Source organism: Grampus griseus, assembly GCF_964374135.1.
Source record: "Grampus griseus genome assembly, chromosome: 4".
In the NCBI taxonomy this organism is placed as follows: Eukaryota; Metazoa; Chordata; class Mammalia; order Artiodactyla; family Delphinidae; genus Grampus; species Grampus griseus.
In genome coordinates, this window is record NC_138997.1 from 24,793,302 (window position 1) to 24,806,305 (window position 13,004).

The 13,004-nt window shown below is 42.1% G+C and overlaps 1 protein-coding gene across 2 annotated transcripts in view; it reads right to left on the reverse strand.

The window, feature by feature from the left end:
• Positions 1–13,004, reverse strand: part of ZNF827 (zinc finger protein 827) — a 180,723-nt gene that overhangs the window by 127,172 nt on the left and 40,547 nt on the right. For both annotated transcript variants that reach the window (XM_082652947.1, XM_082652946.1), the window contains exon 3: positions 5,008–5,180. In XM_082652947.1, coding sequence (XP_082509073.1) covers positions 5,008–5,180 — 173 coding nt within the window. The remainder of the gene's footprint in view (positions 1–5,007; positions 5,181–13,004) is intronic.

Consider the following 13,004-nt stretch of genomic DNA (forward strand, 5'->3'; position numbering starts at 1 on the left):
TCCAGGTAATTAAGAATGTGGAAAATAATGCCTCCAGGGTATTCCCATTTCATAGACAGAGAAACTGAGACCCCAAAGCACGTGGCTAGAGCAAAATGACATATAAAGGAAGCAGAGGGGGACAAAAACCAGGGGTTGATGCCCACCAAGCTGTCTCAGCAAGATGGAACCAGTGTTTCCAAACGTGGTTCTGTCTGCAATGAAAGAATGCAGACTTTTAAACACAGTTCCAGCCTTGCCTGCACAGTACCTGTAAAAATGGCTAGAAACCTTTTCTTTACTTCCTGTCACAATCAAATTTAGTGCTTGAAAAAGTGAGGAAATCATTGCATTGGCCCGAGCTGGCAGGTGCTCATAAGCTTGTAACTTCCCCATTCACCTCTGCCAATGCACTTCAGGGCTGACCTGCTCCACCCTGCTATTTCAGGACTGGCCCTCCCTTGAGTAGAAACTGTCAATGGTGGAGATTTGGGCCAAGAGTTTTGGGGAGTTGTGTGATTTTGGACACACGAGTGGTTGGAATTCAAAACCCAAGTCAAACCGACCTCTCATCTTTGAGCGGTGATCTAGGCAGGATTTGAATCCAGGTCTAAGGAAGGTTAAAGGTTAAAGATTCCTTAATCCACTGGGCCACCTGGCCCCTCTGCGCGGGCTTCCTTTCCAAGAGTGCAAGTTTTACTACAGCCGTTTATGCGTTCTGAGTGCAATCCAAAAGCATTATTCACCAGCCAAAACATACTTTTAAATAATGTTGAGTGACCAACAAAAGCAAAGAAATTAAAAGTTAATGGTGAGATCCTGTCGCTACAGCACCCCACTGTGGCTTTTTGAAAAAAACAACAGAAGAGATTCTGGGTCCCCCAAAGCCTGAATTTCTCCACAGAAATAACCGTATACACTTAAATTCAGTTACAGCAAAGCCGTGCTCATTAAAAGGCTTCCCCTCTGCAACCTCGGGAGGGGCTGGAATGGGGGGACACACAGTCTTGGTCACCAGCTGTTAACTGTCTCTGTTCTTTCTCAACAAAGGGACTTCACTCTGGAGCGGAGCAATTCATTTACTTTCTCACTCACAGAATCGGGAAGATTCCCCACCCTCTCCTCCAACCAGTTCACACAGGAGCAAGCACCTTGGGGGGGGGGGCCTCAGGTCACAGCCCCAGGGGACCCTGACAGGTGCCAGCCACAGCTCGCCCCGGAACCAGGTGGCAAAGGTCATGAGGCTGAAAGCTTCCGGCGTCCCTGGGAGCAGTGCGGTGGGGCAGATTCCATTTCAGGAGTGTCCTGACATCTATTGCCCCGGGAGAGGACAGGAGCTAATCCAAGAACAGAAGCTCCGGAAGCAGCTTCTGGAAAAAGGAAAAGGACAGAGCCCATGTTCTAAAATCAAACAGGGAGCCCTGGATTCAAAAGCATCTGTGCCCAGGTCCTGTATGCGGTTCCTCTTCCACCCGATACTGGTCTGGCTGTATTTAGTGGCAGAAAAATGAGTGACCGTTGAAAAGAAAAACAGTGGATGAAGTGTTGACGGTCACACTTAGAACTTTATTAGAGCTAGACCTTCCCGGAGGGGCGAGAGCTCGCATTTGGCCTTGGAGGGAAGGCTCTCCCCTGCTCTCTCGACAGAAAGGGATCATCTGTACTCTCTTTAGCCCGACATCAGCTTAAAATCCCCTCTTGGTCGGCTACTGTCAAGAAACACTTGACTAAAGCGTGTCATTCTTTCCAGGTCCCATAGAGACCTGCTTTCTGCAGGTCATCCTTCACAGAGAGAGCCTGTCACCACCCCAAGAGGTGGGAAGTATAAGGGCTACTGCATCACTGGGTCTACCTCCTGGTAGCAGCTGGACAAACACGAGGACACTTCGGGAAACATCTCCACCTCACTGAGGGGACAAGGCAGGCCGGGAGGGGGCTTACCTAGGAGTCAGCTCCTTAGCTGGCAGGCCTGAGACTAGAAAAAGTCGGCGCCCTGACCCTTGCCTATTTCTTGCCATTTCTTCACCCATGTTCCCGATCTCAGCCCTCCTCACCTTCTCTGTTCAATTTTAGCTTATGAATTCCGCATTTAATTCCTGTACGCTCGCTCATCCAGGAAAGTTGTAAAAGACTTAATGGAAATCTAAGATAACCCCGAGGAAGCTGGAGGCATTTACAAGCTCCTTCCGCAGCAAGCCATAAAAACATTTGCGTGATATATGGAGGAGGAAAGGCAGGCTTTCAGAAAATTGTACAGTGCCTGAACCCAGTAAGTACTGTAGTTGTTGAACAAATAAAGCAGAATCCCGTTCTTCCTTAAGTAGCTTTCTGTAATCAATATAGAAGGATACAGATTAGGATGATAATGGTTATTTCTGCGTGATGGGATTAAGGGCCAGTTTCAGATTCTTTTTATCAGTTTTTCTAAATTCTCAACACGAAAGCTATGTCATGAAGAGAGAAAAGCAATAAAATTTAGAGTAATTCTTTCATGCCATGTCATCGATTTATTTCTAAATGTAAATATATATTCAGATGGCTTTCGGATAATAATTACTACAGTAGCTGCATTTATTGAGTGTTTCTCCATGCTGGGCATCATATTAAGTGCTTTGTATCTGTTATCTCATTTAACCCTTATAACAAGTCCGTGAGATAGATCGTATGATTATTATCTCCACGAGCGGAAACGGAGCCTTGGAGAGGTTAAATGATTCACCCAAAGCTCCGCAGCTACTGAAAGTCATGGAACCGAGATTCTAACTGAGGTGTTTTTTTTTTACCACACAGTTTGAGATCCTAATCTATAGGCTATACTGCCCCTACTTCTGAGGTAGGACTTGTTTTAGAAAATCTATCCATCTCGTAGCCTCTGGTGCACAGAGCAAAGAATATGTATTCCTAAGGCCACAGCTATTATGTTTCTCTGTAGACTATGTTTTCAAAATCTACCAAAATGAAAGTATGCCTCATCAAAATTAAATCATGAATTCTTTGATCAAAGCAAGAAACACGGGCCCATAAGTGAGGTGAAGAACAGAAAAGAAAGCGGACACCATCTGATGAAATTAAACTTGCATAAGCCCCTCTCACACTCCCCTCCTCAAAAGCTCAACAGGTTAGGACACCATGAGTTTGAAGAAAGTAGTCATTTCACACCACTGCTTTATTGTACTGGTTATTGATTTGTTCTGAAAGCATTCTAAGACCCCACGACCCACAGAGCCCTGGCTGCTCTCATCTGCAACGCTGTCATGGCCGACGGTCTGTATCATCAAGGCACCCAACTCATCTCCCTGTAGTTTCAGGGTCAGTAGTTCTTGCTATTGAAAACCCAGTTTGTTTGTTTTTTTCCCATGGGTTTATAAATAGGTTGTTTTAAGTGACCCTGAGCTGAAAACAGGCTTACAAGGTGTCAGGCCAGATGCAAGTTTTCTGCTCACTGAAGCTTTAAATTTGCCAGAACTGATTTCTAAACACAGAGTAGGACACGGTAACAAAAACAAATTTTAGTTTTAAAGGCATTTCTTTGGAAGGCTCATCCTGCTAATCAAATCCACTTTGCAGGTGTAAAATACAAGATTTTACGCTGGGAAGAGTTGACAGAGGATGAGAGGGATGCAAGTAAAACACTGAGTCAGCTCAGTAAAATTCAACCAACCAGAACCCCTGGTTAAATGGATTCTGAAAATGAAGGGCCTGCTACTCCCTGGAGACAAAGGCAAATGGTAGAAAACAAATTATATCATGGCTTTAATTTATTTTTTTAATTTTCCAAGCAATTTCCTAAAGTCAGTAGAGGTTCTGTCTGATCATACATTTTTAGATCCACAATTCTAAACAGTGATTACTGATCTATTCAGAAGGATAAGACTGCAACATTTTGAAAAAAGCAAATACCTCAATTATGTACACATGCTCTTACGGCAGGAAAGTAAACGCTTTATAAGTAATGTCAACAGTGAGACAATATTGCAAACATCAGTGAAAATGATGGTTATTATTATTAAGGTGTTCAACAATAGCTATTGAAATGAAATAACCACCACTGAACACTTCTGTGTCAGATACTTTGCTAATACCTCCTTAAATATTAATGATATCCCTTTCAGATGAACATAATCATTCCCACTTAACAGATGAGATCATTCCCACTTAACAGATGAGAAAATTAAGTCTAAAGACTCATTTGCTCACCACTTAGCTAGTAAGTTATACAATAAGATTTAAAGGCAAGCCTGTCAAATTCAGAAGCCATGCTTTTTTGATCTCTTGGGTTTCCTCTTTGCATTCCTTAGCATTAATAGGGTCTGCTAAAAAGACTGCTAGATGACTAAGTTTCCCCCCAGCTCACATAAGAGTGACACATAGTCTAGTCAATTCCCTATATGCTCATTACAGGCGCAAGCCCCCCAGTTGCTCCTAATAGGACACTGAAAACAACCTCTTTAGATGTTTGCTAAGTGTGATCCCGGGAATTATGACGACTCAAACACTGTCAGCCCCAAGGGGACTCAGTCTTGTCAGGAGTGGCCCTCAAGCCTCCCACAGGGTGAAAGTTAAAGCCCAGGTGTCTTTCAATGTCCTCACGCTCCCTATAAGATGTCTCTGGGTGTGTAAGCTGGACGGCAAAGCAACAGCAGAAGAGGGCATTCCTTCCTGGAATGGGGGCAGGTCCAGCAATCCTTCCTGAGCCCGTCTTTCCCTGCTTCTTGCTCTTCCCCAACTTTTCCTCCTAGTGCCCCAAAATGCATCACCGTGCAAGGCCAGTTAGGCTGTTGCTTCCCGATAGGAAAGGATGGCTCTACACTACGTATATTATTTGGATACTGAAGCTGCTCTCTGCTTTAAGTTCTGGGTTGTCGGATGGACTTGAAGACGCTTATAATGAAATCCTTTGCAAGATCCTTTGCAATGGGCTTCATTTGCATTGCAATCTACCTTTCAACACGGAGCTCTGGGCATGGATTTGTGCAAGGGGCCGGGCTGTGCCTGCCTCTCCGTGAGGCCCATCCGCAGGTGGCTTACCTTCATGTGGGATTTGAGATTGTCCTTGCGAGCACACCGGAATGGACAGAGCGGACACTGATGGCTTTTTAAACCCGTGTGAATCACCATGTGCCGCTTCCAGTAACTCTTCCTTTTTATAACCAAACCACATATGGGGCACTGGAAAGGTTTTCCGCTTTCCTCTTCTGAAGCTTGGAAGAAGGAGAAAGACAGGAAAATTAAGGAAAACAAACAGGCACATTGCGTCCAGCGCTAATTCACATGCATTGCTCTATAAAGAACACTAAGAAGGAACTGGGGGGCTTGAGGGGGTTTTTTGTTTGGTTTTGGGGTATTTTGGGTTTTTTGGGTTTTGGGGTTCTGTGGGGTTTTGGGTTTTTTTGTTTGTTTGTTTTTGCTTCGTTTTGTTTTGTTTTTTGCCATTCCAAGACTTTATATCTATGAGGAAGCTTTATTACTGCTTTTCTTCAGGTAGAAACCCACGTTCACCTCATTACGTCCATCTGGGTTCCATTTTTTTAGAATCTGATCAACCTGCCTGGGGAAAGCCCTGCTTCCAGAGGCCATCCCACACTTCGGAGGGCATCTGTCCCAGCTCAGCCCAGAGAAGACTGGCTTCAGAGCCTTTGTTTCCTGAAGGAAACTGCCAGACTCAAGTTCACATCTGAATTCCTGAACTTGGAGAAGGGTAAGAAATAAAGACAAGTCAAATGGGACGGAGAACAACACCACAGTGAAAACCAAACAGCCGTCATAAACCTCACAAGCCCAGCTCCAGTGGAGACAAATTTCAGGCTCCTACTGCTGACTTGTTTAGTTTCGGCTCCAGCAGATGCTGCTGCCAATTTGGCCATCAGGGGGTCTTAAGGTCAGGGGTTGTCACCCTCTTATTTCTGTCCCTCGGGTGGCCACTAAGATGCACTGCCCTCCTCTGCACAGAGACTGGGCCCCACCACTCACTTTGGGAAGAGCTACAACCGGGCAGCTGCCAATGCTTCCATTTTTCAGGAAATCCAACAAACCAACTACTTCCTCCAAGGAAAGCAGAGATCACTCTCTCCTCCACCAGCCCCCAAGGGGAGGGTGTCCATTGTGACACTGTGTTGCTACACATCTAGTCTATCAACTTATACTGCTCAGGGCCACACTAGCCTCTGCGATTTAGGGATATAGGAAAACGAGTAGAGTTAAGGACTCAGACTGTCTGTTCTTAATCATGAGGAATCAGGAATATTTCCAAACTGATTAAATAAGTTGTAATACGCCCATGAAATAGAACATGAGAAACCATTTTTTAAAATGAACTAGATCTATAGATGCTAATATAGAAACATGTCCAAGCTATTACACTTAGTGGATAAAGCAAGAATTGAAACTATGTATCTAGGGAGATTCTATTTTTATTTTCTAAAAAATGGGAATCAATTGCTTCTCAGACCATTAGGTGAAAGGTTGGTAGGGGACTTTCTAAAGGATGAATCAAGCTGACAACACCTAAAACCATTCATCTCAACAGCACTAAAAATGGGACAGACATTGTGTGCCCTCTGATAATCTATCTATGAAATATTCTTACAAAATATTTAATCAAGCTTCGACATAACTAGTAAATTTACTGGAAATACAGGTTGTTTTTTAGAAATGTTAAACACACCAAGAGGGATGGAATCAGACAAATTCAGAATGTGGGACGTTCTGTAGGACAGATGACCCAGTTTCTTCAACAAGTAACTGGCATTTTAAGAAGGGAAGAGGTTATAGATGAAAAGACACTTAAGAGACATATAAAGCAAATGCAAGGTGTGAAGCTTATCTTGCTCCTGATTTGAACAAAGCATTATAAAAAGACACTTTTGAGATAATTAAGAAAATACTGATTATAGCCCGGGTGTTCCATAATATCATGTAGCAATTGTTGATCCTCTTAAATGTTGTAATAGTTATCGAGGCTATTTGTTTTTAAAGCCCTTATATATATGTAAATATTTACAAGCAAATGAATATGAGGTCTGGGATTTGCTTTTAAATACTTGAGCACAAAAAGAAAAAAAAGAGGGGAATAGGAAGAATGGGATGAATAAATGAAACGAAAGAAATGATATCTTATTTTTAAAAAATGATATTTTATTTGTATGAGAATTGTCTAGAAGCGTACCCAGGAAAACATTAAGCAGTTCATTTTAAAGGACTGTGGATTAAAGGGAAGGGGTCATGGCGGGAAACTTTTGTTTTCGTTGTATATTCGTCTGTACCATTTGAATTTTTTAATCTACACATTACTTTCATAATTTTAAAAGGAAATATTCCCAAGTGTAAACTTTAAAATAATCATATAATGTATTCATGGTCAACTGAATCTCCACATGCAAAGAGCCACTTAAAATGGATGGAATCAGAAGAGTTCTGGAATAAAGTCGGGGCATCCCAAGATGCCGTTTTTACAGGTGTAAGCAATATTGGTTAGCTCAACCAAGCACCTGGAAAGAGAATCCTCTACCTGAAAATATACCCTTCAAGTCTGGAAATTCTCCTTGTGATGTGTTCCATCACAAGTATTTCCTTTTTTTGATTGGGGGATGGGGTGGGGACTGAGGATTTCCTTTTACTTTAGGAGAAGCACACTTTGCAGAGGTCTATAAACACGCTTTTTATAAACCCACACGAGCTTTCCTGCTGTGTCTCGTTGTTGGTGGCCTCTGCTGACCTCTCCTGACCTATCCCTAATTCGGCCTCTCACTTTCTATCCTGCATTGTCATTCCCTCCACTCTGATATCCTGATCACAAAGATGACATGTTGACCAACAGATTTGAGAGAAAAGACTGAATCAGGCCCCTAGGTGAGATTAGTGTCATAAGCCAGAGGGGGGGAAAATGATGACGATGTCTACTTGGGGTTGTAAGAACATCAAAGTAGGCTTCCACTAATTCCCATCTTCAGGAAGTATTTCCTACCGTCTAAACCCTAAATGGCCTAATTTTACACGATTGTCTGGGAGAGGAGAGAAAAACTGAGATGTCCTCCACTGACCTGAGATTTCCTTGCACATCATAGGAAGGCCATCAAAAGCCATTTACTGACAAGAGGAACACTGCTGGCTTCCCCCAGACAACTTGCTTTGCCTAATGTGATCTATAGGCTTCCTATTTTTTCTGATGCCCTCCCAGCCCCTACCCTAATCACCTATTCGACATAGCAAATGGATCACAGACTACATACACTACATTGAACCCTGCATATTCATATTTCATATAAATATATTTTATTTGGGAGCTATGCTTCCTGAGCTTTAATTAATATCAAAATATATATGCATCGTGCACAAATTAGGGTGTCCTTGGATTGACTGGGAAAAAAGAATTCAAATACTCATACTGAAGAGAAACTAACAGCAAGATAGGTGGTCAAATAGCTACACTACTGTAACTGTTTGACATTTTTAACTGATCGCTGCGGGAAAGGAAGACAGAAGCCAATGATCAAAGTAACCAGAATACAAAGATCGAGTTTAAAAATTGGCCAGTAACTTCCCCTGGTAATATTTGCATTTTTATTTATTAAAAAGATTCATATTTTAGTAGGATGCCCTCCACACATATACGATGTTGTTAACTACTTTAGAGAAAGGCGAAGTAAGGATGGACTCTATTTTGTATGCCAAAATATTTTCAAGGAACGGATAGCTGTAAATTTCACTCAAATTTCGAGCCTAAGGAAATAGCACCACTTCCTCAGAATGAACCACACATGCTCGAGGCGACAGGATTGAAGTGTTCATAATTTTACCTAGTTCACAACTGTCCGATGAACAACTTCCCCCAGATACACCACAAGTTAGTACCACTGCAAACAAAACTAAATTCCACCAAATGCTACTAGACCTGGTGGGAGGGATAGCTGCTAATTTGCTCCCTTGGAGAAAACATTTTCTCTTTATAAGCAATAATATTATTGGAATAAAAAGCAATACTAAATGTGTGTAAAAGGCCTGTCATGCAGTAAATGGAGGCTATTCGTAGTAGCTATGGTAAGAATAGTAGTGACAATAAACTCTTCCCTCCAAAGCAGAACGCTTACCACCACAACAGATGTAAATTTTTTTTAATTAATTAATTTAATTTTGGCTGTGCTGGGTCTTCGTTGCTGCGCGCGGGCTCTCTCTAGTTGTGGCAAGCGGGGGCTACTCTTTGTTGCAGTGAGCGGGCTTCTCAATGCGATGGCTTCTCTTGTTGCAGAGCACAGGCTCTAGGGCTCACGGGCTTCAGTAGTTGTGGTGCAAGGGCTCAGTAGTTGTGGCACACGGGCTTAGTTGCTCCGCGGCATGTGGGATCTTCCCAGACCAGGGCTCAAACCCGTGTCCCCTGCATTGGCAGGCGGATTCTTAACCACTGCGCCACCAGGGAAGCCCCCAAGCAGATGTAAATTTAAGCAATTAACATCACATGAGAAATATGTAGCTCAGGGCTTGGCCCAACATGGCAGATTATTCCTGGAGCCAAGAGGAAGTAAAATTCAGCAGCAATCCACTGTGCTATTCAGGGAGGTCCAGCTCAGCCTGTGCAGAACTCTGATGGCCAAATTCAGCTCAGCAGGGGAAACAGAAAGATGGAAAAGATGGAAGGAGAAAAGAAGAAGGGAGTGGAGGCAGGAACTGGCTAGGGCAGAGCTGGAAGTCCTTACCTAGTGTCTCTAGCATCCAAAACAATGCTGGGGACCAAGTACAATTCAGTCATTGTGTGTTGGGCCATAATGAACTTAAGTGGAAGGGGCTGGGTCGAGAGAGTATCAGAAAATGAAACATGGGCTGGAAATGGAAGAAAAAGGTCCAGGAAGCTGCCAGTAAGTCCCAGCGGAAGTATGTTAACCTGAGAGCGCATGCTTTTCACAGAGTATGCCCATACACATCTTGAAAGAATGAGTATATAAACCATGATGATCACATACTTATAGAGATGTTCACATGCTCATAGCTCACTTATTTTCAAAATGAATTATGGAGCAACTAATGTTAACAATGCATGGAGTGTGACTACCTCATTAATAAAGTACAATGATATGTGTCATCTATTTACAATGGACAGGATCTGTCCAAGGCAGAGAGACAATCTTGCAGAAGGTTTGACAGGGAATTTTAAGAAGCAACATATTTCATTCAAAAACAGAAAAAGTTTTATTTTGAGTTGATAGACAAATAAAGAAAGTAAGAGCAAGGAATTTTAAAGCGGGGAACAGTCTTGGAGGATAAATTCCGAGCAGTTCAGTGTACAGTTGAGGAAACTGAACTGAGATTTATGCTTAGTATGGTCCCTCTGCTCATTAGTGGAAGGGTGGGGATGACAGCCAATCTCTTCATGTCCGGTTGGTGCTCTGCCCTATTGTCTATACATAAAAACTTCATTGGGTTAAAAAAAAAAAAATCATGGAGGGTTTTAACTAAATCGCTGTAACTCAAGGTAGGTAATTTTTTAAACAAATGTAATTGTTTTGTAGGCTTTGAAATCAAACTTTGCCTTGTTACATCCTAAGTGGCAAGATAATTTGCAAGTGGGTCGTTTCCGCAAACAGACCTTTCCATACACATCGAAGGAGTTTAAGACGCCAGGTGGCCCTGGGTGTGTTTAATCCCTGCACCATCCGTCCCCACTCTAGGCCCACTAACCTACTAGTGCGTATCTCCGTAGGATGAGCCATCATCCTCCTTCCTAGCAATATACATGGATTTAACATCTTTCCATGGAGTTTCTTGGGCATGTCTCTCAACTCCTATTTCAGGGAAACAAAACCTATGTTGGCAATGGATGTCACTGGGTCTTTCTGCTGTTACTGACATCAAGATAATCGATGCACATTTTAACAACTGGTAAGCATTCAGTAAAACTAAGAGAGAAGTCTGATATCTTGAAGCAGTCTAAGTTTAAATCACTGGGGAAATATAAGTGAGATCGGTGACAGATAGTTCTGAATCTTGATTAAAAAGTGAATTTTCTAAGGAAGTCCCTCTATGCCATCATCCCCAGATTACGGCTCTAATAACGATGGACCTAAGGGGAGTATCAGAAGAGGTGACCTGACTTTCTGGACTTTCTCTGCTTTTGCAATAATGTTAATAACATCTCATAAACAGGGATAAAAACAGCAGCCAGAAAACCGTATCTATTGACCCAGGAAATATTCTTAGCTCTCAGCTATATGAGACCAGCTTGCTTCTAAGCATATTTAAATTTTACTCAGGAAAATAAGATGCTTTGGAGACACTCTCTCGGAAACTCGCCTAATGATTTCTTTTAACCAGGAGCCTGGCATCCTGGGAATCTTGTCGGGCTTCTACAAGAAACTTTGTCTTTAAAATAAAAACCATTTATTTTGTTCTGAGCTGCAACAGAACAGTAGCTTCAAAGAGAATTGAGTCAATGTGTGACATTTATCTTTAGAGCAAATGGACATGATCTTCTGTCTATCGTGTCCCCTTTCAGAGGAGCAGTGTCACATGTGCCGGGGCACAGGGTCACATGAAAGAAACCTCCTCCTCCAGTGTCACCTCTCCTTGCAGGGGGAAAGGCTATCGAGTGGTGGACTCTTTAAGGAATTAAATACACCATGACCTGGCAACAACTGAATCCTGTTCAAAAAAGACAAATAAGGGCAGACCTAAAAGACACTTTCTTTTTTTCATGGTTTGGACTTCCCTTGACCTAAAGAAGGTCAAAGAAATGCTAGTGTCTAAATGACTCAAGACAGGACTGGCTTTTCTAGCACATCTCCCTTTGTAACTCCAGAATCAACTTTATGCGCCCTTTCTGCAAATTTTGAGAAACAGCTTTAAAATGTAAAGCCCCACTTGAAATCGGAATGGTGTGTAACTTATTTCTATGGTTATTATTTGTTTATTTAAGTAGTAGGCAACAGAAACCCTTTCCCTGCTGTGAGGAGTCGGTCCACCTGCCTATTTTGAATTAAACTAAGATTTCTTTCTGAAGTAAAGGAAAAAAATAATCACGAGAACTGTTTAGAAGCATGGGTGACAGCTCTCACTGCATTCCCATAATGCTTTTTAGGTAAAGTCAAGTCACATCCAAATCCAGCCCCCAGGTGGCCCTGAAACCAACAGTGCCGTGTGGAGAAAGGGAGAGGAGGCGGCAGACAGAGAAGACCCACCTTCCCTTCCACTCCTCAGATTCAAAAACCAGTGATTCAAGTGACCCCAGCCAAATTATCTCTCCATGGTACAAAGTAAATAACAAAATCAGATATTCTATCAACTTCTTAACCCATAATCCAGTTAAGATGCTGGGAGGCGATGACATTCACTTTAAGTGAAAAGTGCACAGAGGCACCCCCTCTCCTATTTCCAGTCCATGCAATAAGGAACAGAACTTGTCCACCAACCTAAATGTCCATCAACTGATGAATGGATAAAGAAGATGTGGTGTATGTATATATATATATATATATATATACACACACACACACACACACACACACACACACACATACACACACACACACACACACACAATGGAATATTACTCAGCCATTAAAAAGAACGAAATAATGCCATTGGCAGCAACATGGGTGGACCTAGAGATTATCATACTAGGTAAAGAAAGTCAGACAGAAAGACAAGTATCACATGATATCGCTTATATGTGGAATCTAACTTATTTACAAAACAAATAGACTCACAGACATAGAAAACAAACTTATGGTTACCAAAGGGGAAAGGAATGGAAGGATTAATTAGGAGTAAAGGATTTATAGATACACATCACTATATATAAAATAGATAAACGACAGGGATTTACTGTATAGCACAGGGAACTATATTCAACATCTTGTAATAACCTATAATGGAAAAGAATCTGAAGCTGTACACCTGAAACTAACACAATATTGTAAAGCAACTATGGTTTAATAAATAAAAGTTTTAAAGAAACATAACTTGAATTTAGGATGCGCCCACATGGACACACAGGGGATCATTTCAAGAGCCCTCGTGTTTCTCTTTGCAGCGATCTT